Consider the following 26,966-nt stretch of genomic DNA (forward strand, 5'->3'; position numbering starts at 1 on the left):
GAACACCTTCAGGAAACAGATGAAACTGTCCAGATAGGAGCTGTGATGAAACTGGGCAGGTCTCAGTGTCCTTCCTGAAAGAGACCAAAAGTTTATTCTTCTTTGTCAAACTCCAAGTTAGGAAGGATGGAACTTTCCCCCCGCTGCTTCCCTTTCACAGGGGTCCCCTGGCACCACAGCCGCCGTGGCTCCCCACGTAGGTCAAGGACAGAGCTCAGTGTTGCCACAGAGCGATAAACCAGGCCCTGAGTTACGCACGTGGTCCCAGTATCTCTGGTTCCCGAGCCTCTCGCCTTCCTCCTATTAATCCCAGCTACCAATCACCTTCCGGGGGAAATTTCTGCATGATGTCACTTCCCACCAGTCTCCAGGCCCCTCTACCCCTCAGGATTCTGTCTCTCAGGGGCCTGCGTGCCAGGCTACTCTCCACTTCAAGGTCATTTCACCATTGTCACTCATATGAGTGTGCAGAGGAAAAGGTTTTTCCTGTGTGATGCTGCGTGCAATCCTGATTTCTGTCAATAACTAGGAGCTACGTTTCAGACTCTTTCTTGCAGCTTTTCACATGAGCTTCTTAGAACTGGCCTCACACCCTCTACCTTCTCCCCTGCCCCCTTTCATCTTGTTTTTCTCAGTCCGCGGGGACCCTAACGTTCCTCCTCTGCTCTCCAGCGACGCTTGCCTGTCAGGTCGGAATGAAGGTTTCTGTTCTCAGACCTCCAGCTGCTGATGGTGTATATGGGTCGAACTTTCAGAAAAGTAATTTGGGAATCTTTTCTAAACCCTTAAAAATCTGTATATTATATTCCCAGTAGTTCCACTTCCAGGGAAGTGTCTTAAGCAAATTATAGAGATGCACTAAAAATCACTAAATGAGGATATTCACTACTATCTTATTTATAATAGTGAAAAATTAGAAACAAATGGATTGTCAACAATAGTAAAAGAATGTTTAAAACATCAAATTTAAAAATGAAAAGATATATACCAAAATATTAGCAGTGCTTCTGTTTGTGTACCTCCGGGGTATCTCTGGTTATCCCTGGAGTACCAGTGATTTTTATTTTCTTCTTTGTCATTATCTATTTTTTACAATGTGCATATATATCATCAGAAAGAGGTTATACGTATAAAGATTCCCCCCTCCCTAGCCTGGCTATTAAGTATTGCTTGCTAATATTTCCATTCAAGGATGCAAAATATCCATGGACAGGCTTGGACAACCCTCACGTCAATCAGAGAAGTTCCTAGGGACAGCCACCCACCAGACCTTCCCACATATATCGGAGCAGAGAGACCTTAAAAGCTTACTCTGGGGTCTCTTCCAATTGATGGCCAGTTTGGGAAAGAGAGGGGTTCAGGCCAAATTCCCAGAAATAAGCCTGCGATCAGCATAGGGATTACAATTGTCAAGTCTGCCATGGAACCGCTCTTTGTCTTCATCATTGTCCCTGCAATGCTGAAGAAATGGCTCTCATGAAGCTAGGTGACAAGATGTCTCTGCAGATGAAGGGACAAGAGTTGACTGAGAAAAACAATGGCTTTCTCCAAAATATTGATGCAAACGAAGGTTCAATGGAAAAGTAAGTCAGGGCTAAGCTCTCAGGAGCAGCTTCTGGGGTCCTGCCTGGAGACCTTATTGGGCCAATAGGATGCAAATGATGAGATTTCCAAGTTCAGGGTTGGGGTTGCACAGAATCTCTGTGGAAGTATAAAGAAGAAACTAGTAAATGTTGTGGAGAGGACATCGGAGGGCAAAGACCAAGACAATGTCGTGGACTTGTCTTTTGAACCATAAGACACATTTTAACTCTAGATTTTTTGTTTGTTTTTTTATCCTCACCCGAGGACATTTTTCCATTTTTGTTCAGATAGAGTGGGAGGGAGAGAGAGGAAGAGAGAGAGAGAGAGAGAAACATCGACGCAAAAGGGACACATCGAGTGGCTGCCTCCCACAACCCCAACCAGGGCCGAGGACAAACTGCAAACGAGGTACAAGCCCCTAGCGGGAACTGAACCCGGGTCTCTGAACTGCAGGCCGACGCTCTAATCGCTGAGCCAAACCGGACAGGGCTTAACTCTAGTTTTTTAAAATGGACATTTACTTATCATTTGTTTATTTTACACAGTCATTTTCCTGCAAGCACACACACAGAGCTGCACAGCTACAGTGGCTTTGGAATTGGGAATCTCACTATTCAATCAAGTACTGGTTCAGTCAGCAGATAGTTACCCAGCCTGTCTTCCCATGTGTGCAATCTGCTGAGCTAGACATCATTCACCCAGGATGAAATCAGTACAAGGATAGCAGTGCTCTTTGGGGGCCTGGAATGATCCCAGTGTTCTCCCTCTGGGAATGTTCAGGGCAAGCCTAAACTATAGACTGAAGGCACAATCACAGCATCTGTATTGATGGTGTGCCCGGCAGTTTGCTAAGGAAGTTTACCAAAATGGACCACATCTTGGACAGATCAGATGATGAGGACAACATTGTCTCTGAAAACCCTCAAACTGACTCCCTTCAAGAGGTGGAGACCAGCCCTGGCCAGGTAGCTCAGCTGGTTAGAGTGTCGCCGGGATGCGCCAAGGTCAAAGGTTTGATCCCCAGTCAGGGCACATACGAGAATCAACCAGTGAATGCATAAATAAGTGAAACAATAAATTGATGTTTCTCTCTCTCTCTCTTTCTCTCTCTCTGCCCTTCCTCTCAATCTCTAAAATCAATAAATAAATTAAATGAAAAAGAAGTGGAGACTAAAAATGGGTAAGAGAGAGACTTAAATGCCACGGTGAGGGAAGAGACAAACTCTCTATCTCAAAGCAGAAAGGAAATCTCTGAGGGTTTCCTCATAATACGTAGGTGCAGGACGTTCAGAGGTGAAACCGGGAGGGAGGCTCCGTCTCTGAGGGCTGCTGTTAGCACTCGAGCCTCCCCACGCAAAACGCTGTGTGGTACATACATGCTACTTTTGTGACATTTTTCACCTTACTGCCAACTACCATATGTAAAATTGCCCCCTGCTCACAGATTGTCTTCCAATAGAATGCATCAGAAAGATCTAGTTACTCGCCCTGGCCGGTTTGGCTCAGTGGTTGGAGCGTCGGCCTGCGGTCCAGAGAGACCCGGGTTCGGTTCCCGCTAAGGGCACGTACCGCGGTTGCAGTTTGTCCCCGGCCCTGGTTGGTCGTGCGGGTGGCAGCCACTCGATGTGTCCCTTTCACGTCGATGTTTCTCTCTCTCTCTCTTCCTCTCTCTCCTGCTCTATCTGAACAAAAAATGGAAAAATGTCCTCGGGTGAGGATAAAAAAAAAAAGAAAGATCTAATTACTCTTAATTTAGTCTGAACCTTTCTCCGTCTTTGAAATTCAGTCACCCACCTGACATGAAATGGAGGAAATTAAGACAAAGCCCCAGCTTGTCCTGGAAGGACTTTATGCTTTTGCTCCCATTTAGATCAAAGCAAAGGCAAGGCCGAGACCCCTTTATTATTGATGAGCAAATTTTGCCGCAGATTCCCCAGACTTACTGGCTACAGAGGAAGGTCATTTCAACTGGTCAGAAAACATTGGGAAAGGATGATGTGGGAATTGCTCACTCCCGCGTTTATGCAGCCTCCAAAGGAAGCTCAGGACTCATCGGTCTAGTTCTTTTTTAAATAATGTTGGATCTGGGGATGGCCAACTCTACAACTCTGTAGAAGGAAAGATCCCCAAAGAATATCCCAAGCTGAACTTTACCTTCGAGGACTTGCTGTAGTTGCACAACCACCACCCCCCCCAAATAAATAGAAGCTATGAAGGCATGGAGAGTGGACAATGACGAGGCAGACACAAAGTAGAAGGAGTAGCCAGACACGCATCTTATGGTAAAATAGAATAATAGGAACTGAATTAGAGGGAGAATCTTAGGATGGAGTTTTAGAAAGGCTGTGGATGGGAAAAGAAAATAGGGAAATTGAGGTGTGTGTGGGCTAAGCCCTTGGGAAACACATGGATTGAAGAGATGACTTTGCAAACAGCGTCCTCTGATTCTCGCAGGCGGTCTGTGCCTGGCTTCCAGGATAAGGCTGCTGTCATCACCGCCACTTTGCCACGACACCGCCACTTTGCCACGACATCTTTCCTGCGTTCGAGGTTCCATGTGCCCCCCTGAATCCTGTTTGTCAGTAACCTGTGACACTATCACTTGTTGACCCAGGACAGAATAAGTCTGATTAGAGAATGAAAAATATTCACTCTCTAAGAGTTTGTCAGAGTCCACACTCTCAGGGTATGGTGCCTACAAACTATTTCTTACCAACTTCGAGTCAGGCCACAGGTTTAACAAAAAGTTTTTTAAAATTTTGATTGTATTTCTTTCTATTAATTTATTTACATGGAAAAATCTACACCTACATAAATAAATCACATGCAGTTGAATGAGTAACAATAAGTATTTATAAATTAGCTTCTCTGCTGATAAAAAGACAAATGTCTGACTACTTGAGAAAAAAAATTTTTTTTCTCTTATTCTCTGAAAGAAATCAGAAGGTCTGTACTTTGTATAACTTGCATTTTGTTTTTATGAGGGAAGATAAGATTTAAAGGACAGGTTCAGAAAATGAACTGAGTGAATAGAAGTTAAAAATACCAATTGTCGGTTTAACTAATGTCATATTGAAATCGACTAATGAAATCGACTTGAGCCATACTGCCGAAGCTGCCGTATCTAACCATCAAAGCCGTCCCTCCCGAATGTTAGTGATGAATGCCATTTGCTCTGGTTTCACATTTCCTGATCCCTCACACTGTTCTAGGAGTGTTGGTTTTGGACGCCAGGTGAATGAACGGACTTTCCTATTTCCTGCTTCTGTCTGTATCTCTCACAAGCAAAATGTATTTGCCTACTTCTGGCATCTGTTTATTCTAAAACAACTGTCAAGTGCCGGGGATACATAGATATGACATCCTGTGCCCTCGGTGAGCACCCTCACTAGGAGGGACTCAGACGAGGAAATAGCCACAGTGACAAATCCATGCTGGGAGTAGCCAGGAGGCGGCCAGGAATATGACGACTGAGCTTTGAAGGATAAACTGGGTGGGGGTGAAGCATTTCAGGAGGGTGGGACTGCACATGCAAGACAAAGGGGCCAGAGAAATATTGTGTTCTGAGAGAGGAAGGGGTGATGGGCAGGCAGGCAGGACCCCAAGATGTGGAGATGGTGCCGCCTAGAAGCCAGGACACCCCGAGGAGTCAAGAACTGATGAGGACTGCAGCAAGGCACTGACTGGCAGCAGGGAGGCCATGAATATGGGGGAGGAAAGGACACAGATTTGAAAGATAGGTGTTCTTGGGCTGGGACACCAAGTGGATATGACATGGGTACTAAAGAGGGAAAAGAATGCCTGCCGTGAAAACTCAAGGACCTCTCCCAGGTTCTGGCAGAGGCGTCTGGGTGGACAGGAAGAGCATGTGCAGGGATGAGGAACCTGGACGAGGTAGAGGGGAATACGAGAGTGCTCGCCGAGACCGAGGTGCCTAGGGAACATCCGGGGGAGACGTGAGCTCTTCAAAGAGCTGCACAAAAATAGCTAGGAACGCCCTCAGGGTGTGCATTTCATGCAAGCACATGTTTGGTTATTACAAAACATATACGCACAATTCTTTGAGTTCAATCCTGCAGATTTTAAAAAATCTTTTATTTCTATTTCCTGCCCCTGGACTCTTTTGCAGTACATTACCCATCCCAGTGAATCAATTGATAAAAACAAGAACCGTCATCATAGATTATTAGATATAAAACTCTATAGATGATCTGGTCCAATTTTCTTATTCTAGAATGGGAAGCAGCTTTAGAGTGTTTAGGTGGGTGGTTCAGCATCCACAGCAGCGGAACAAGGCTTAGAATTAAGGTCCTCCAATTTCCAATCCTTCTCTACATTGCAATGTTTCTGCTGTTTTTGAATCTTGTCCAAAGATTATTGACACAGACAATAGTGTGGGGAAGACCTGGGGTAGGTCAGGGAGGGGCAAGGTGGGCACAATGGGGGATATCTGTAATACTGTCAACAATAAATAGATTAAAAATAAAAGATTTGGTGGGAATTTTTTAAAAAGATTCTAAATTGAATTTAGAGCCCACCCAGGTAATCCAAATAAATTGGAATTGTAGATGCTTTTTTCATGAAGAGATAGTTAAATATAGTAGAGTCGTATAATACTTGGAAAAATCTAGCCTTGGTTTCTTCATCTATAAATGTGATAATAGTCCTTATGTCACTGGTGAGGTGCCACTGGGTTGTGTAAGTGACAGTGGCAGGGACTAGATATTTCTTAATCTGAAGCCAAGGCCTGGATATGACAAAAAGAGCCATGGTCTTGGAATCAGAAAAATGAGTTCAAGTTCTAGTTCAGATACTTACTAGCCATATATATTGGTCTTCTGTGGTCGCTGTAACAATTACCACAACAAACTGTATTAAAACAACAAAAAAGTGTTCTCCCAGAGTTCTGGCAGCCGGAATCCTGAAGCCAAGGGGTCAGCAGAGGCACGCTCCCTTGGCAGGCTCGGGGAGCACTTCCTTGCCTCTTCCAGCTCTTGGTGGCGCCAGGCATTCCTGGGCTTGTGGATGTCTCTGTTTTCACATGACCTTCTCCGCTGTGATTGTTTTCTCTCCTGTTCCTCATTAGGACACTTGTCCTTGAATTGAGAGCCCACCCAGGTAATCCAAAAGAATTTCATTCCAAGATCCTTAATTACATCTGCAAAGACTCTTTTTCCAAATAAAGTCACATTGACAGGGTGTTAATATTAGGACATAGACATATCTTTTTGAGGTGACTGCTTTACCCATTCCACCACATGACCTTGGGCAAATCACTAAATGTGAACGGCTGAAGGGGTTTCTTTTTGCTGCTGTTGTTAATTCTCACCTGAGTATATTCTTCCATTGATCTTTAGATAGAGTGGAAGGGAAGGAGGGAGAAAGAGAGAGACACACCGATTGGTTGCCTCTTGCACAACCCTGACCTGGGCCAGGGATAGAACCTGCAACCTAGGTATTTGCCCTTGGCCAGAATTGAACCTGTGACCCTTTGGTCCCTGAACTTGATGCTGTAACCACTGAACAAAACTGGCCAGGGCCTGAGGGGATTTCGGTACCTATCTTTATCTCAAGTCTATCATGAGAATTAAAAGAATAATGCACATGAAACAAACTTATAAAGGGTTACATGGATGTTAGCTATTCCTACTGATTTGGCCAGTAATTTATACAAAGATTTCAATAAGAGATTGATCTCCACTCCAACATTGTCTCCTTTCAATTCAAAAACAATTTTGCTGAAACATAAGAATTTCAGACCAAGTTTTTTCAAAGGGAAGGAGAAATATTTCACAAGGTAGTTACTAAAGATAAAAAAAAAAAAATGTTTGAAGATAAATCATTGTCCATTGTGTGCATGCACAGACTTGAAATACCAGAAAATGCCTTGGATGCTTTTCTAGAACAGGCAAAGAATAAAGAAACAAAGAAATAAATTCTGTAAGTCAAACTGATAGGGTAGACTTTCCCCTCCAAACTCTTTATTACAAAAACAAAACAAAAACTTAGCCCTGGCCAGATAGCCCAGTTGGTTAGAGTATTGTCTTAACATGCCAAGATTGTGGGTTCAATCCTGGTCAGGGCACATACAACAGGCAACCAATGAAGGCATAAATATATGGGACAACAAATCAGTGTTTCTCTCTCTCTCCTCCTCTCTTTCTCTGTTTCCCTGACTTCCTATCTCTCTATAATCAGTCAACAAATAAAAATATTTTTTTAAAAAGTAGAAGAATTATATGATTACTCATATGCTCAAACTTATATTTTAAAATTATTGCCATTTGTCACATTTGCTTTATCTTTATATCTGTACATAGATGGAATATTCTGAATCATTTAAAAGTAGGTCAAAGCGTGACACTTCATTCCTGTTTACTTCCGATAACATTTCTAAAAATACTTTCTTCTACATAATTAAAATACCATTATCACATTAGAAAAATTAGCAATGATTCTATAAAATAATTTCACATTCTCAATTTTCTCATATTCTAATTTTCTCAATTGACCTCCACATGTCTTTTATGGCTGCTATTTTTTAAAATTTATTGATTGGTTTCAAAGAGAGGGAGAGAGAGATAAAGAGAAAGAAATAAACATCCATTTTGTTGTTCCACTTATTTATGCACTCATTGGTTATTTCTTGTATGTGCTCTGACCAGGGAATCAAACCCGAAACCTTGGCATATCAGGACAACACTCTAACAAACTGAGCTACCCATGCAGGGTTCATGGTTGTGTTTTTTAAAACCAGCATCCAAACAAGACGTACACAAAGCATTTGGTTGTGATGTTTCTTTAGAGTCTAATGTTTAGACTCTCTTACTATAGAACAGTCCCACCCTCCTTTTCTTCTCCTTTTTTTAAAGAGACCGGTCACCTTATTTGAGTGGAGCGCTAGAGTCCATGGGCAAATGGAACTCTATCACTTATCAGCACTGAAGAGTTGTGTGTGTGGACACTGAGGTTCTACATGTCCTTGCTCCAGCCTTCCTTTTGTCAACCAAGCAGAGCATGTCTACTTATCTTACAAATGCATTAGAAGGCTCCAGCCTCAGGGGGGGCTATGTGCTTGCCCCCAGAGAGGGGGTGTGGGAGGCTAGAGGGACCACCACCTGTTGTGATTGCCCTTTTGTTCTGCTTTGCTTCTTTCATGATCACTATCAGGATATGTTGGAGCTGGAGGCCGAGCGCGAGAACCTGCAGAATAAACCGGATGAGCAAGAAACACATCATGTTCAATGTGAGGATCCTCAAGTGTCCACATCTTTGCGGTTTTCAGAGGAGAACATACCTGGACTGTAAGCCTTGACATATGCAAGAGGGAACGTGTAATCATGTTTTGTGGAGGGGAAAATGAGTTAGCAGAAAACTCAGGGAAAGCCAGGAAGATATAAAATCCATACATGAATTAAACCGTGAAGCACTTATGTGCATAAGTAACTACCTACACATTCCAGCAAGAATATATCCCTTATCTAAGGATATAGGCAAAGCCATATCACTCTCAGATAATTTTCTAGATATGAAAAGTATTATAATTATCATTAAAAATATATTGTTAGACCCTTTCCCTATTGTCTACCACTCCATCCCCCTAAGATGCCACCAATAGTGTGAAATCAATACTTAATGTTCACTCTATGCAGGGAAATTAAAAATATATCTACTGTTTTTACTAAATATAAAATAGGCTTTATTTTCCCCATTCTTGTAAAGATCTGTTGAAATGAATATCAAATACATTCCCAAACCTCTTTCTTGAAGCCTAAATGCCTATTGGGTCTATTTTGGTGACAGAAAATGAATAAGCAAACCAACTTGCCATTCAAAGAAGAGGGTTTTGGACCTTGTGACATGTTCTCTATTTTCTACCTTAAAACTGATCATAATATTTCTGCAGGAGTCAGGGGAATATGCTCTTCCAGCTGAACCACTGGAGCACACAGATGGGTCTACAGGTTAAAGAACTCGGAGCTGATCACATGGGCTGGATGAAGAAAATTAACAACATTATACAAAAAACTAACCGAACAGAAAACACGGTGAAGAGGTAATTACGGAGTGCTGGGGTTGGTCAGAAAATAATTAACATTTTCAGAGCTTCAGAAAATTTAGAAACTCTGGGTTTAAGGTGGTAGAGTCTTTAGGATAAGAAGTATAAAGTCTTATGATTAGAAGTTAATGTCATTCCTGTCAGAATGGCTGTCATCAATAAATCAACAAACCACAAGCGTTGGTGAGCATGTGGAGAAGGGGGAACCCTGGCGCACGGCTGGTGGGACTGCAGACTGGTGCAGCCACTGTGGAAAACTGTATGGAGTTTCCTCAAAAAATTAAAAATGAAACTGCCTTATGACCCAGCAATCCCACTTCTGGGAATATATCCAAAGAGTCCTGAAATGCCAATCAGAAAGATTCGGGGCCTGAAGACCTCCCTTTGATATCTATTAACATGATTTCAAAGACATAACCTATAAGGGAATTCCCTTAAGAGAGAGCAAAGATGCAGACAACTTTGATGTGGGCTTTGCGATTTTGTGATACTAACTTCTTCTTTTTTTTTTTTTTTTTTTTTAGAAAAAGCAATACATTTTAATTTTTTATATATTTATTGTTTTCTTTTTATTGCATTTATTGGAGTGACATGGGTTAATAAAATTATACAGGTTTCAGGTGTACAATTCTGTAATAACATCATGTGTACATTGTATTGTGTGTTCACCATCCCAAGTCAAGTCTCCTTCCATCACCACTGATGCCCCCTTAGCCTTCTTCTGCCTCCCCCAACCCCCGTTTCCTTCTGGCAATCAGCATATTATTGTCGGTATCTATGAGGTTTGGGGTTTTGTTTTTTTGAAAATTTTTAAATCCTCATCTGAGGAGATTATATATATAATCTTAGATTTTAGAGAGAGAGGAAGGGAGAGAGAAAGAGAGACAGAGAAATAAACACTGATGTGAGAGAGAAAAATCAATTGCTTATTTACTGTACGTACCCCAATTGGGGATCAAATCCATTTACCAGTCATTGGCCAAACAAAACTTTTAAATTTTAATGAGGTCCAGTTTATCAGTGTTTCTCGTATGGGCAGTGCTATTGGTGTCAACTCTAAGATCTCTTTGCTCAGTCCTAGGTCCAAAGATTTTTTGTGTTTCTTTTCTAGAAATTTAACTAAGCTTCCATTTTAATCATTTAAATTCTCTGCTCCTGTGTCTAGTTAGGTCTTACATTTCTTTACTATTATCTAAATTATTTAGAGTGTTTTTTACTTTTTTAGATTGCATTTATGTCTTCCCATTCCAACACAATCACTATACAAGAGACGTCTGATACCGATATATGATTTTGTTGTTTTCTTTAAATTTTTTAATTTTTTAAATTAATTTGTTTTTGTTACAGATGTTTCTCCTTTTTTCCCCATTAACACCTTCCTTCCATCCCCCCACCCCTCCCCATCCCCAGCTTTGTGTCTATGTCCATTGGTCATGCATACATGCATATAAGTTCTGTAGTTTATCTCTTCCAGCCTCAATCCCCTCCCCCCCCCCCCGAGGCTTGTCAGTCTGTACCCCACCTCTGTGTTTCTGGGTTAATTTTGTTCATCAGTTTGTTTAGTTCATTATATTCCATAAATAAGTGAGATCATGTGATATTTGTCTTTCTCTGCTCGGCTAGTTTTGCTTAGCATAATACTCTCCAGGTCCTTCCATGCCATCTCAAAGGATAAGAGATCTTTCTTTCTTACAGCTGCATAGTATTCCATTGTGTACATGTACCACAGCTTTTTTATCCACTCATCCACTGATGGACACTTGGGTTGTTTCCATATCTTAGCTATTGTAAATAGTGTTGCTATGAACATAGGGGTACATATATTCTTTATGATTGCTGTTTCAGGTTTCTTAGGGTATATTCCTAGAAGTGGGATTACAGGGTCAAATGGCAGTTCAATTTGTAACTTTTTGAGGTAGCACGATAGTGTTTTCCACAGTGGCTGCACCAGTCTGCATTCCCACCAGCAGAGTACTAGAGTCCCCTTTTCTCCACACCCTTGCCAGCAGTTTTGTTCGATGATTTGTTGATGGTGGCCATTCTGACAGGTGTGAGGTGATACCTCATAGTTATTTTAATTTGCATCTCTCTGATGATTAGTGACGTTGAGCATTTCTTCGTATGTCTCTTGGCCATTTGTATATCCTTTTTGGAGAGGTGTCTATTTAGGTCCTCTGCCCATTTTTTAATTGGGTTCTTTGTCTTCTTTTTGTTGAGTTGTATGAGCACTCTATATATATTGGAAATTAACCCCTTATCTGATGCATCATTGATGATTATGGTCTCCCATATAGTGGGATCCCTTTCCATTTTGATGATTGTTTCTTTTACTGTGCAAAAGCTTTTTAGTTTATGTAGTCCCATGTGTTCATTTTTTCCTTTGTTTTGTTGCCTTAGGTGATGTATCAGTGAAAATTCTGCTGTGTATGATATCTGAAATTTTGTTGCTAAGATTTTGTTTTCTAAAAAAATTAAAACTTATCTTTCTAAAAATATTTTATTTTATTTTATTTTTATTTATTTATTTTTTATCCTCTAAAAATATTTTTAAAAGATTATCCATTAGCTGATTTTTCTTAATCCACAGACTTAGCCCATCCCTTGGTCTGTTTGCAGCTTATTAAATGAAGTGATGTCATTGGAGGACCAAATTGAAAAGCTGGAGTCACACCAGGACCTTGACCCTGATCAGGGGGTAAACATCGAGGTAAGCTGAAGTCTTGGAAAGGACATTTGGGGGTTTGTTGGGACTCTGCTGCCCCTTGTATTGTTTAACAGTTCATAACAAGAATTAAAACCCATCTTCTGTCACAAGGAGGAACGCTATCTGGTGGTCAGTCTGAGCATCTTTCGCCTGGGTACCACCAAACCTATTCTCTGACGACATAAAAAACCTAGATTGAGTTTATTCTACCTAGAAAATCAGTCAGACATATTTGATAGGTTTATATCTTGATGTCATTTTAAGATAATGATGAGTACCTTAAGGGAAAACTCCTCTTCACCTTTGTATCCCAGCATCTAACAATGCAGAGAAGACAACCAGGAGATAAATACGTGCTCAGAACTGCCTTCTGAGAATGTAAGAGACATATTTGTGTCTGTCTTGTTTCCTTTAGGAAGAGTTCTTGTGTTTGTTTTCATTATCTCCAAAGTTTTCCTGTTGTTTTGTCTCCTTACGTTTCTCAGAGAAAGGTTTCATTTTCCCTTTTATAGTCATAGAATGTTGTTAGAAAGGTAGTGATCAACTCTGAACCAGAATTAGACTTTAGAGCCCTGACTGATACTTTTTCTGCTCTCCTAAACTTTAGGTCTTTGAAGAAAACTCACTAAAAAAGGAAAAAGTCTGTGTTTAGCTTTCCCCCCCTTTTTACTGAAATTGTCAGCCTCTACTTTAGCTTAAGCCAAAGAGTTTAAATTCAGTGGGTTTTGGAAGAGGTAAAGGAGAAATAGCTCTTTTATTATAAGAAGGCAATGTTATTTAAACCCCTTACATATTAAAAGCCATCTACAGATTAGCACAGATTTATTACCAAGGAAAAAATTACTTTTAATTGTGACTCAGTCCAACATTTTAAAGTAGTAACCTCATTTTGTGCTAGTTGAAAAGTCAAGAGTTAGTTGTTTGCTTTTTTCCACCACTATCCTTGGGCTTTGGAAATTGCCAAGTATGAAAAGAGGAAGAGGACAAAGATCAAGAAATATTTTGCCTTAGAAAATTTCCTCCAAAAGTCAACTGTATTACAGGAATGTGGATTTCAGCAGGAGTTGGGACTAGGGAGGGATGAATATCAAAAGAGTGAGGAAGAAGATAGAAAAGCACAAACATAAATGAAAGTGAGATTAAAAAAAATAAATAGGGGCTTGAGATAACATGAAAGGGAAAGCCGTCACGAATATGTATGGAGATTCTCTGGAGCTCCTCGGCTGTGTGCGCACTTTAAAAAAATAGATGCAAACTTAAAAGTTAAAAACAGCCCACACATCCACCAACTGATACATGGATAAATTGTAACACATATTGTATAATGGAATACTACTCAGCAATAAAAAGGAATGGCCTTATTCATCCAACAACATGAATGAATCTCAAGTGTATTATGCTACGTAAAAGAAGCCAGACTCAGAAGATTCCATACTTCATGATTCCATTTATATAACATTCTGCAAAAGACAAAGATAGGAACAGAAAATAGATGAGTGGTTGCTAGAGCCACGTGGGTCAAGGGAGGAGGAGATCTACAAAAGGGCACAGGAAATTTTGGGCATGATGGAAATATTCCACACCTTATTGTGGTGGTGATTATATGACATTGTGCATTTGTCAAATTTCATAGAATTTACACTTTTACTGTATATAAAGCATAACCTCAATAAATATGACTTTTAAAAAATTGACACAAGTTCTGTCCTCAGTAGGTTTAATGGCTGATGGGAAAGCCTGCATATAAACAAATGTGGGGTGGTGGGGGGAGATTAACCAAAGAATTTATATGCATATATGCATAACCAAGGCCTTGGGGGAGGGCTGAAGTGGGGTGGACAGGGACAGTGGGGGGGGAACATCTGTAATACTTTCAACAATAAAGATAAAATTTAAAAAACAGGTGCAGTAATTTAATGAATAAGAAACTTTAAATATAATTGTTACAGATGCAAAGTCAGTAAGAATGGCTATAGGTTTATTCCAATGAAGGGCAAGTCTGAAGATTCTAGAAACAGATATGAGAACAGCAAACCAAGTTTGGGAAAATTAAAAGAAATAAATTAATGAAGTTTTACAATATCACATGAATTTGTTCATTTATCTCTCATGAAGAAATGAAATGATTCAGCAAGCCATAAAAGGGGGAGGAGAGAAATTTGGTACAAGCATTTACACACACACACACCAGAAACAAATGTAAAAGACCTCTAAGCTAAGTAGAGACCCTTGAGGTGGCTTTTGGGTGTTGCCTGCTATTGAGCCCCGAAGTCCATGAAGCTCTCTGAAATCTCCATATGAACATCTAGACTTCCATTCTGAGACTGACTCCCATCTTGCTTATCTTTGATAAGTAAAGACATTTTCTGTATAAACAAACCAGGGCACCAAGTAAAATATGATTGTCATATCACAGCTCTTCTGTAAATAATTCAATCCCACAACTCAGGGGCTGGTGATGAATGAGCTTGGTAAAGTAGGGTATAGACTAGACATTCTCCATAACTGTTTGAGGGCAAATACTCTTATTACTGGTATTCAACCAGTGCAATGCCCAGTTCAATGACCTCTTACATCGGATGTGGCCAATATCTCGTTGATTTAATTTAATATTGATTTTGGAGATCAGCACCAGACCAGTAAGGAAAAAAATGGCTTCTATTAAATTTCAAACTTTTTGATTATGAATTAGCTTTCTTCTGAAAGTCATCATTTGTTTTGTTTCAATATCATATGTTATTCTTTACAACTTTTGTTTTATACCCTTTGTTTTAAAGGAGAAGATCATGGAAATTAAAACGCAATTAGAAGAAATGGATAACAAATCTGTCCAGGTAATGATAAAAATGGCTTTATAATTAAGAAAGAAAACCAGTTCTTCAAAGAAATCTCGGATTTAGACAATTTTAGTGAGTGGAATCTAAAATTTGATGAAAGGTAGAATTTTAAACCTAGAAGGGAATTTACTGTCATTTAATCTCTGCCTTCACTTTTGGAAGAGAAAAATAGAACTCAGAAATATGAGGTGACTTGTCCTTATTTCCAGATGAAAACAAACAGTCTTGTTTTCGCTCTCCCGTGTAAAATATAAATCAGTATATGTATATATTTTAATACACACATGTATATATATTTATATATCTAAATATACAAAAATATTTAATATATATTTAAAGATATAAATCTATGTATATGTTTTTCTTTTAACAAAGGTAATACATGCTATTTTAATAATTAAAACATTAAAAACTTTTTCATATGAAAAATAATTTTACGCACTCAATGATAAATACAGTAAATATATTTTTTTAATCCTCACCTGAGGACATGTTCCATTGATTTTGGAGAAAGAGAGAGAGAGAGAGAAAGAGAGAGAGAGAATAAGAGGGAGAGACACTTTGATTGGTTGCCTACTATATGGGCTCTGACCAGGAATCAAACCATAACCCAAGCATGTGCCTGAAAGGGAATCAAACCTGCAACTTTTGGTGTATGGGATGATGCTCCAACCAACTGAGCCACCTGGGTAGGGCACAGTGAACATTTCTGTATATTCATATTCTTTCAAATCTTTCTATACATATATTTACATATTATTTTAATTGGATTATATTATATATATATTATTTTGCAACTTTTCACTTAGCATTTTTTTGTTAAAAACATTGTATGGCCCTGACTGGTTTTGCTCAGTAGTTAGAGCATCAGCCCCTGGACCAAAGGGTCGTGGATTCAATTCCCAGTCAAGGGCATGTACCTGGGTTGCAGGTCAATCCCCGGCTCCGGTGGGGGCTAGTGCAGGAGGCAACCAATCAATGTGTCTCTCATCTCTCTCTCTCTCTGTCTCTCTCTCTCTGTCTCTCTCTCTCTCTCTCCCCTTCCCTCCCTCCCTTTCACTCTCTAAAAATATCAATGGAAAAAATATCCCAGGGTGAAGAGTAACAACAACAAAAAATTCTATGCCACTAAATGTCATTTTACTTTTTTACTGTTTATATAATGCAGGATTTGATTTTTAGATTTATTAAGTTTATTTTGTTAGATATTTGGGGCTTTATAATCCATGTTTGCCACTACAAACTATGCCTCAGAAACCCATATCTTTGCTTGCCTTGTCAAGGGCTTCTTTGAAAATCAATTTCTATTTTTTAAATTAATTAATTATTTTTTATTGAATTTACTGGGGTGACATTGGTTAATAAAATTATACAGGTTTTAGGTGTTCAATTTTACAATACATCATCTGCATATTGTAATGTGTGTTTACCACCCCAAGTCACTAAATTTCTAGAAATGGCATCTCTATCTAGACCCTTCTTTCTTGAATCCCAGAACACTGTTCTTCCTGCTATAGCTCTGCTTTTCAAGTTACGCTAAAAATGTTTTATGGGATGTTAATTTAAAACCTTTAGCCCTGGCCAGTTTGGCTCAGTGGTTAGAACATCAGCCTGTGGTCCAGAGAGATCTGGGTTCGATTTCCGCTAAGGGCATGTACCTCGGTTGCCGTTTGTCCCCAGCCCTGGTTGGGTTGTGCGGGAGGCAGCCACTCGATGTGTCCCTTTCACATCGATGTTTGTCTCTCTCTCTTCCTCTCTCTCCCTCCCATTCTATCTGAACAAAAAATGGAAAAATGTCCTCAGGTTAGCATAAAAAAAAAGAAAAAAATAAGACCTTTAAAACATTTTACTCCTGACAAATGTGTAACTGGCATTCATGTTTTAGAAGGTGGTGGTTTGCTTTCAGCTCATGTTTTGATCTTATTGATAGACACCAACAAAAACCATCTATCATTGCTACCTGACAACCTGTAGGAGGCGTGGGAAGGAAAGAGGAAACACAGCTTCCATGGATGGCCCTTTTGCTAAACCATAAGGCCTAAATATTAAAACTAACATAATGAGGACTTAACATTTATATATTATAAATTTTAAAATATTTAAAACATATATAATTTTCTTAGAAATGCACTGTGTTTCTCTAACTAGTGTCCTGGTGGATGGTTTTTAAGGAGCAAGAAAAAAGTAATAAGAAGAGAAAAAGATGATTTATAACAAGCCGCTGCTATATAAATTTTTACTTCTAAAGCATTGAAAGTAATTTTATTAATCCTTTGGGTGTTCCTCCTGCAATTTATCATGATTATACTCTGAATTTGCTCTGGGGAGCAAGGATTTTACTGAGTCAAAGTAAGTTTCATTATAGCCACTTTACAATTAAGTGGTATCAAAATGAGTGAGGTTTAATGATATATGCCCTAAATACATAATTTCTATTTTACCCCAAATTGTGGATGCCTTTTCAGGTTGATACTTGTAATGAAGCTCATGAATTAAAGGAGAAACTCGTTGCAAAAATAAAGGTAAGATTTCACTGTTACACAAGTTCAAATAATGGTAAAGATGAAAGGATTTAAATATAAACAGGGGCAATTCTTTCCCTAGAAGTTGAGAGTGAACCACATACTGATCTCTTTTTAACCTCATTGCTGTCTTCCCTTCCTGGTCTTCTGCTTTGGGCCAACAGATCGTCTTGTGGGTCTGGCATACTCCCAACCCCTCACACCTCTGGGCGGCTTCCACATCTCCTATATCAGGAGCTCATCCTCCGTGTATACATATTACCATTCTTCACGGCTCAGCTCAAATGTCATCTCTTCCAGACCTTCCCTAATCTCCCTTAGCCAGAAAATGGACTCAATTTTGAACTCCTCCCACAAGATCTTATACAGTGTGATAAATGTGAACAAAACAATGCATGAATGAATCAACCTGTCACCTGCTCAGTGGTATCTAATTATCCCACTTTTTAGAGTAGATGTCCACCACCAAACCTCTGTCTCATCACCTTATTTATTTTCTCTTCAGCATGCAACAGAATGCACATTCCTTGTTTATTTTTTCAGCCACTGTATCCTAGAATAGTGCCTGGTAGGAGCCACTCAATAAATATGTTCTACATAGATGAACAAATTCAATAGATAAATTTAATACAAGGATAATTATCTTTCTACATGAATAGTCCAGCAAAGATTAGCATGTGGGTTTTGTTTAATTCTATGCCATACTGCTAATTTACTGTGTGATGGGGTCTCCTTCTAAGAGGTGACAATGCCTGCCAACGACCTCTTCAGGTGACTCACATGCGATTTGTGATGTGGGCCCCCGAGGTGTTCTGGAGGAAGAGCCCTTAGCATCATCTACAAGAAACTGGCAGACATCTAGAATAATTTTTTTAAAATGATAGTTGATTGTTCTTCTCTCCAGAACTTTTGCAAGGACGTGACTGTGCTGGATACAAAGCTGGGGATGTACCAAATGCACAAAGAGAATACAGATTCTCAGAGTTCTGAAGAAACGGGCATGGAAGAAATGGAGCCCCTGATTCTTCAGGCTCCACCACCCCCTTCAGTGCAGAACTCTCCTCCTCCCATTGCAATGTGGTAAGTAGAGAATAGAGCCTTTGGGGGCTGGACAGAGGCCCTAATACATATGAACTATAGTAAGATTAAAGGTCTTCAAGTGTTAACTAAAATTTTGTTTGATCTCCTTTTATAAATGATTTGTGTTCTTTATAAGTAATAGCATTCTTCTTATTTTAGATATAGATCCATTGCATTTGATATACATATATAGATATATATATATTCATCTCTTATTGCTTTAGATAATTATATGTGCATAACTCTTAAAGGATGATGTCTACAAACTGTGATGCAGACACCTCCACCAAAGCAGCATACCTGCTAAATTAATTTGAAAACTTTTGCTTGCTGAACAGGATGCCTCTCCCTTGTACAGTGTTGAAGACATACATACTGGCAAATTCTGTCTCTGAATTCATTTTAGAGGAGCCACACCATCACATATACCCTGAGTATATATACTTCTGATTCTTTTAAAATTTTTTTCTTTATTCATTTTTGAGAGAGAGAAACATCGATGAGAGAGAACATCGATTGGCTGCCTCCTGCATGCCCCCCACTGGATATTTAGCCCACAACCTGGGCATGTGCCATGACCAGGAATTAAACCAGCGACCTCTAGGTGCATGGGTCAATGCTCAACCACTGAGCCACTCTGGCCGGGCAATGTACTTCTGATTCTTTATCCCAACCACCAGGTAGAATCTTCAGCCCCCTTTGTGTGTGTGTGTGCACTATACCTTGCATGTGATGCTTATATAGAGCCCACAGCATATTATTGAAATTAAATTAGTTTAAATCTGTCTCCTAATACTCCATAGGCTACTTAAAGGCAGAAATCTTGATCATTTTGGGACTTGAAATATAAAAGATGTTCTTCATGCTCAACAAAAATTAGCGAGTGAGGAGTGAAGCCAGTGAAAATGGTGGAGTAAAGATCCCAGGAATTTTCTCCTCCATAAAATCAGTGAGAGAGCTGGAAAATACTGTCAGAATTGAGCTTTTCAGAACCCTGCAAATGAAGGATCCCAGTGTCCAGAATATATAAAGAACTCTTATAACCCAACAACAAAAAGAGAAACAACCCAATTTTTTAAATGAACAAAGGAGTTGAATAGATATTTCTTCAAAGAAGATACATAAATGGCCAATAAGCACATAAAAGATGTTCAACATTGGTGGTCATAAGGGAAATGCAAATCCAAGTCACAAGATATACCACTTTACACCACTAAGATAACTATAGTTAAAAAGAGACAATAACAAGCATGTGGAGAATTTAGAACCCTCAGATATAACTAGTGGGGTTGTAAAATGATGCAGCCACTTTGGAAACAGCTTGGCAGTTCCTGAAAATGTTAAATATAGAGCTATTGTATGACCCACTCCGAGGTATGCACCCAAAAGAATTGAAAATATATGTCCACAAAACTCCTGTACATGAATGTTCACAGTGGCATTATTCATAATAGTTAATGAGTAGAAATAATACAAATATTCATCGATTAATGATTAGGTAAATAAAAAGTGGTATATCTGTACAATGGAGTATTTTCAGCCACAGAAGAGAATAAACTACTGCTATTTGCAATAACATAAATGACCCTTGAAAATATTATGCTAACTGAAAGGAGTCAGACGCAAAAGACCACATACTATGTGATTCCATTCATATGAAATGTTTAAAATAGGAAAAGCCATGTAGACAGGAAATAGATTCATGGTTGGCAGGCCTGGGGGTAATGGGAAACAGGAAAAAAACAGTTCATAGGTACAGGTTTTCTTTCCGGGGTGATGAAAACTTCCTGAAATTAGATTGTGGTGGTGATTGCGTAAGCATCTGAATAAACTAAAAGCCACTGAGTTGCACTCTTTAATAAACGTGTGAAGTAGAAGCAACTATTTGTAGAACTACCAAGAAATAGCCAGTGGAGATAATGCCAAGAAACTTGACTCAGTTTAGAGAATCTACTGAGTAAGGTTACAAAATAGATCCATCGTTAACTTGAACTGTGCTCTAGATTTTCCCTTCTGGAATGTATTCCAGATGGTGATTATCTCTAGGCAACTGGATTATCTGTGACATTTCTTTTCTTCTTGATGTTTTTCTGGATTTTTCGAATTTTTCCACCCTAATCATTTATTTATAATTAAAATTGCACTTATAATTAGACAATAATAATGCAAGGACTTAAAAGCAAATAGATAAAATACATCGTAGGCACAGCCCAGGAGGAGTCCTCAAAGACTTGGAAAAGCTTCTATGATTTTAGAAGGGTAAGTCTGATGCCCAGACAAAACTGGTAATAGAGAGGACTGAATTCCATTTGTCACATTGTATTTTGTGTCCGGAGGGAAATCCAACTGCCCTGTGCCTTTATTTTCTCCCAAATAAGCATCATAGACCTCACCACATAAGTGAGGTGAAGATGGCAATAATCTGTGAGAAGAACATTTCAGAGGAAAGACCTCCCTCCACCATACTGAGGGTGTCATTGTTTCACGGCTATAGAATCTTAGCATTCCAATACCAGTTCTAAGGTGGGCTTAAGTGATCAGCTCCTCCAGGCTCCTTTTGCAGATGTCCGCTGAGGTCAAGAGAAGTTCAGTTACTTGCTTGGAGCTACCTAGGCGGAGGAGCCAGGAGTCACATGTGGTTTTCTTTGGAAAGTTCTTAACACAGATGTTTTCTTTCTTTGTAGGAAACGTGCACTGAGGATTTTCATCATGTTTTATGTCCTCGCCTTCACTGTACTTTCATGTTACGTACTATTTTTCGATGCTACATTTATCTTTGAAAGGGTGCTCCCCACAATGCTTGGGCGCCGCAGAATGTGGGAACTAAGGGAGATGATCACGCCTTTCTTAAATTTGGAGGTGGAAGACTTGTTACCCTCCTAAAGATACAGAAGTTGCTATTGCCCTACTGACTTTCTCCCCAATAAAATCCTGGCTGTTCTTGTATTATGGTGGTTAAGTTATTATTTTTTAAAATCCTATAAGGGCAAAGGACATGGTAGTCATGTGGAAATTGGTTGATCACAGAGAGAAGAAATGGAAAACAGTTTATCTCTACCCTTAAACACACAATGACTTCTTGAATCATTCCGCACATTGATAAAAACATTTACTGGCCCCAACCCTGAGAACACAGTCTCTCGAGCCTTAGCTTCCTTGGTTATTTCACCCATTTGACCTCTGATGCCTCAGAAAAGAAAGTACGGATTCTTCTCCATTGTTTTCCATTTTACTTTAGTTGGATTGGGCCATATTTTGGGTCTAGTAGACATTTCTTAGTTTTGCTCCCTAACATTCACTTATGTTTGTGTTAACAGCACCCGAATTTTGCTTTGAAAGAAGTATCTTTCCCCATTGAGCATAATCTTTCAGTCAATGTCCCCACTACCCTATTGAGAAGAGCTGGACATGTATTGAATCAGACAATCTCTAAGGATGAGAATCTTGAGACTAATACGAAGAAGGGAAATGACTGGGACTTCAGTTTTGTGAACTAGCCCATTTCTGTCTGCTTAAGTTATTCAGAGTTGTTTCTGTGGCTTATAATCAAAGTCTAATTGATGAGGTAGTTTCAAATGCCAGTTTTGAATGGAGCATTTTTATCCCTAACTTTGTAGGTAATGAGGAAATAGTAAACTTTCTTTTCACTATGAAAAAAAAAAGTTAAATTTGAACTGTGCAAAATTAAAGGACCATAAAGAATAAATTGTGGTAGGAGGGCCGATGGAGTGTGAAAGATCAATTAAAAGGCCATCGAGGGGTTCAGATGAGCTAAAGGAGTGGAAATGGGGATGAAAAGAAGATGAAGGAGGTGAAGGAGATGAAGGGTAGATTTTATACAGGGTTGTGTAATGGAGGTGGGGTTGGAAAAGTGGTGACCGGGAGATTAAGGAACACAGTTCCAACTCTCACATTTGAATGGATGTTGAAGAATGGACAATATTTTCATGGCAGAGAGGAGGAAAAGGCATTTCAGAGAAAAGGCACATCACGAATAAAACAGAAGCCATGAATATAAGGCAGTCAAGAAAGTTGGTAGAGCATATTGCTCAACATACCAGTTTGTACATGCCGTGAAAACAAACACTACGCCCATTCATTGTCGTGATCTCTGGTACTGCTATTCGCAAATACTGGTCCTTTGACTGCATGCATCAGAATCACTTGGAGATATTTATACATTAGAAATTTCCAATTCCAACCCCAGATATTTAGATTTAATAGCAACAGTGTGGGGACCAGCAATTTTATTTTTAAAAATCTCCCCAGCTGAATCTAATACAAATGCAGACTTTGGAACCATGTCCTGGTGCGCTTTGGTACAATACAGTGCACATAATGGGTACTCAAGAAATACCTGTTGGAGTCCATTAAATTATGTGTTCTTATCTTTGTGAGCTCCCTAACACCTGATCCAGTGCTACATTCAATATTTGTTCAATAATGTCCCTTGAAGTAATCTTCAACTCCTTTACTGACTTTTTGTTTTAACATTCCAGAAATCAGCAGATCTTTCCAATTCTTTCATAGCCATTTTCCCCAGATCAGCCGCAGTTCTTTGTATTTATAATGTTTCCATCCTGATAGGCCTTATCACACAAATGTATTACTGCTGGGAAAAGCCAGCCTATTGTTCCAACTTTCATAGACTACTATTATATATACAACTTTAGAAAAGAATCAACTCCAAATGCCACCTGTAGCCTGATCTTCTATAGCTAAGAAACTGTATCAGTTGCCAGAAATGTGAAATTTGCTTGTGAGTGGTTCTCAAACTGGGATGTTTAACAGAACTCCACAAAGAGACATTTAATTATAATTATACATTTGTCTAAGCTATCCTCCAGAAATTCTGCATTTTTAGATCAAGGGTGAATCTCTAATATTTTCTATTTTAATAGTTCCCCCTGATAATTCTTAGGACTCAAAGTTTAAGAATCACTATGCGATGTAATGGGCAAAAGCTACCTGAGATTACAATTTGGCTGAGACCCCATACAAGGCTACCAAGAAGTGACTAACTTTGGAGGAGAGGTGAAGGGCCAGGGGATGGGTGAAGGGATTTCCAGGACACACAAAAAGGGAAAAAGCTAGAAGCTCTTGGAACAATGAGTAATATATTCAAAAGTTCTTGTGATGGTGGAAGGATATGCTGACAGACAGATGAAAATAATGTCACAGCTAGACTTGTTTACAGATAAAGGGACTATTCAGACAAATTTGTAGCTACAACTTGGTGTTTGTTTGTTTTTTTATAATCTTCAGGTATAGCTGAATACAGTATAAGCTGATTTATTTGTAAAACCAAACAGGAGGTATTGAATTTAAGTAGCTCAAATAAAGCTAAAAGTATTGCAATAATCATATAACACTAAGAAATAAGGTAGGGAACCTGATTCTTTGAAAGAATAAATTAATATTTTACTAACTTTCAAGATATATTTTATTAAGATTTTCTTTATTGATTTATTTTTGTGACAGATGTTTCTCCTTTTCCCCTCCTAGATACCCTCCTACCAATCCCGCCCCCCCAACCCCCAGCATTGTTGCCTATGTCCATTGGTTATGCATACTTGCTATTAGGATTTTGACTAAGAATAATTTCCCCTGGGGAATGAATATCCTTAAAGTGGAGATGATACCATTTCACATTAATTTATTTTCAATTTGTCAGCATCTCAGGCTGGAAAGCTGGACATCACAATGTCCTGCTCTAGCCAGACAGGGAAACATGTAGTGAAGTATTGTAATTTTAAGCTGATAGAAATATCTGCATGTGGTAATTCAGTTAACGACTTTGGTTGTTGGGTCTTGTTTCAGATCCTGTAAATGCCATATTCAGTGGCTATGTTCAGAATCACTCACTAAACATGTCAGAATCACTTTACAAATAATGTTTTGGTTTTGGACTAGGAGGAAAGAAAATGAGCGGTCACAAAATTTCCGTTTGTCTTTTTTTTTTTTTTTGAGTGAAGACAGCTATGATGTAGTTAAAAGAGCTTCAAACTTGGATTTAAAGTTGAGTTCATCTGCTGCCAACTGTGTGTTTGGTGGGTCATCTAATCCACTCCCCCCCCCCCCAAGGTATTCAAGTTTTCCTTCCCCAGCCAGAGTGCTGGCTGCTGAGAGTTCACAGCCAGGATCCTCCCTCGAACATGCCTTTGGTTAAAGAGACCTGCTTCACCTAAGGTTCCTCTCCTTTCCCAGTGGTAACATGCATTCGGTGACTGATCCAGGCCAGGGGACATTTCTGAAAGGCCAGACTCAGAGCTCCTCAAGGGGGGGTTAAAGCTGCTAGAGCAACTGTGTCACAATTCAACTTCTCCCTCTGCCCAGTCCTGTTCCCATACCCCCCTCACAGGTGATTATCTTGGGAGTGTTTCCCAATAAACCTACACTCAAGTCTTCATTTCAAAGTCCATTTCCTGGGAAACTTGACCTAAGATGCCTGTGGAAATAAATGAAGATGAACCAAATAAGAACAAGCAAAGGCTATTTATTCTGAGTTCACTGTAGCAAGAAAGTCAGCCACCACCCCTTGCAATTTAACACAGACTCAAAGACAGAGAAGTGGGAAAGTTTATAGCAGAACAAGAGGGAGGCTTCAGGGATGCCCTGACTGGAGTCTGTTGGCATAGGGAAGATGTAGGTGTGCTAACTAGAAGCAGGGCATTCTATATAATGGTTAGGGGGGCATATTTGACTTTTTCTGGTTGTTCCTAATGTGGGAAGGGGACAAAAATTAAGGAAGCTGTCAGTTACTAATCACATCTTCGTTTACACATGTGTAAGTTGAGGAAAATATTACCTGTCTCATGAGATGGTTGGATATTATTATTATTACTATTATTGATTACCATGGACAATATTTTTTGACATGTGGAATCACCTAAGAACTTTGGCTCTGGCCTAAGTTCATAGAGAGGAAATGAATTTGAACATACTTCCTGATATACTATACCCTGAAGTAAAAAAATCAGTAAACCACACATTTTGATTCCTTTCTTTCTAATGTTCCACTCATAGTCTGGCAGAAAATCTTCTTGGTTCTACCTTAAAACATATGCAGAATTAAACTACTTCTCACTACTCCCTGATGCCAACTGCCCTACAGGCCACCATTATTGCATCAATCTACCAGTTCTCACCCTGGCTGGTGTGGCTCAGTTGCATGGGTGTCATCCCATGCACCAAAAGGTTGCTGGTTCGATTCTTGGTCAAGGGCACATGCCCGAGTTATGAACTTGATCCCAGGTAGGAGGCAGCCAATCCATGTTCTGCTTTCACACTGATGTTTCTCTTTCTCTCTCCCTCCCCCTCCCCCTCTCTCTAAAAATCAATAAAAAATATATATTTTTAAATCTACCAATTCTCTCTCTGATTCTTCCTGATGTCATCCTTGCCCACATATAATTCAGCAATCAGAGTGATAATGTTATATTGTCAAATCACGTCACCCTTCTACTCTAAAAACCTTCAATGGCTTCTCATTTCTTGTAGAGTAAAAGCCAAAGTCCTAACAGTGGCCTTCAACCACCTGTGTTGGGCCCTCCATCAGCTTGCTCACTTCCTTTGATCATGTCAGCCCATTTTCTCTGTCTGCATTGCTATTCCGGGAGTACATCAGGCGCACTCCTATCTCAAGGGCTTTGCCCTGGCTGGCTCCTCTGCCTGGCCGCCTCTGACCCTTACTATCCACATGGCACGCTCCCACAGTGCCTTCAGATCTTAGCTTAAATGTCATCTTCTTGGCTATAATAAAAAAGACAGATAATAAGTGTTGGTGAGGAGGTGAAGAAATTGGAACCTTGACATTTTGTTGATGGTGATGTAAAATGATATAGCCATATGACCCAGTAACTCTAGTCCTAGGTATGTACCCAAAAGAACTGCAAACATATGTCCACACAAAAACCTGTACATGAATGTTCATAGTAGCATTTCATAATAGCTAAAAACAGAAATAATTCAAATATCTATCAACTGATTGATAGATACATAAAATATGGTATATCCATACAATGGAGTATTACTCAACTACAAAAAATGAATTATTGCCCTGGCTGGTTTGGTTCAGTGGTTAGAGCGTCGGCATGCGGTCCAGAGAGACTCGGGTTCGGTTCCCGCTAAGGGCATGTACCTTGGTTGCAGTTTGTCCCCGACCCTGGTTGGGGTTGTGC

General features: G+C 39.5%; 1 protein-coding gene across 1 annotated transcript; it reads left to right on the forward strand.

The window, feature by feature from the left end:
- Positions 1-1,467: 1,467 nt before the first annotated feature.
- SMCO2 (single-pass membrane protein with coiled-coil domains 2) lies at positions 1,468-21,669 on the forward strand. Its single transcript, XM_036253232.1, has 9 exons — positions 1,468-1,583; positions 2,429-2,528; positions 8,755-8,888; positions 9,491-9,640; positions 12,260-12,350; positions 15,125-15,181; positions 17,650-17,706; positions 18,611-18,786; positions 21,471-21,669. Exons 1-9 carry the CDS (start codon positions 1,468-1,470, stop codon positions 21,667-21,669), a joined length of 1,080 nt encoding a protein of 359 aa, XP_036109125.1.
- Positions 21,670-26,966: the final 5,297 nt, after the last annotated feature.

The sequence above is a fragment of the Molossus molossus genome, unplaced genomic scaffold (genome assembly GCF_014108415.1).
Source record: "Molossus molossus isolate mMolMol1 unplaced genomic scaffold, mMolMol1.p scaffold_m16_p_10, whole genome shotgun sequence".
Lineage (NCBI taxonomy): Eukaryota > Metazoa > Chordata > Mammalia > Chiroptera > Molossidae > Molossus > Molossus molossus.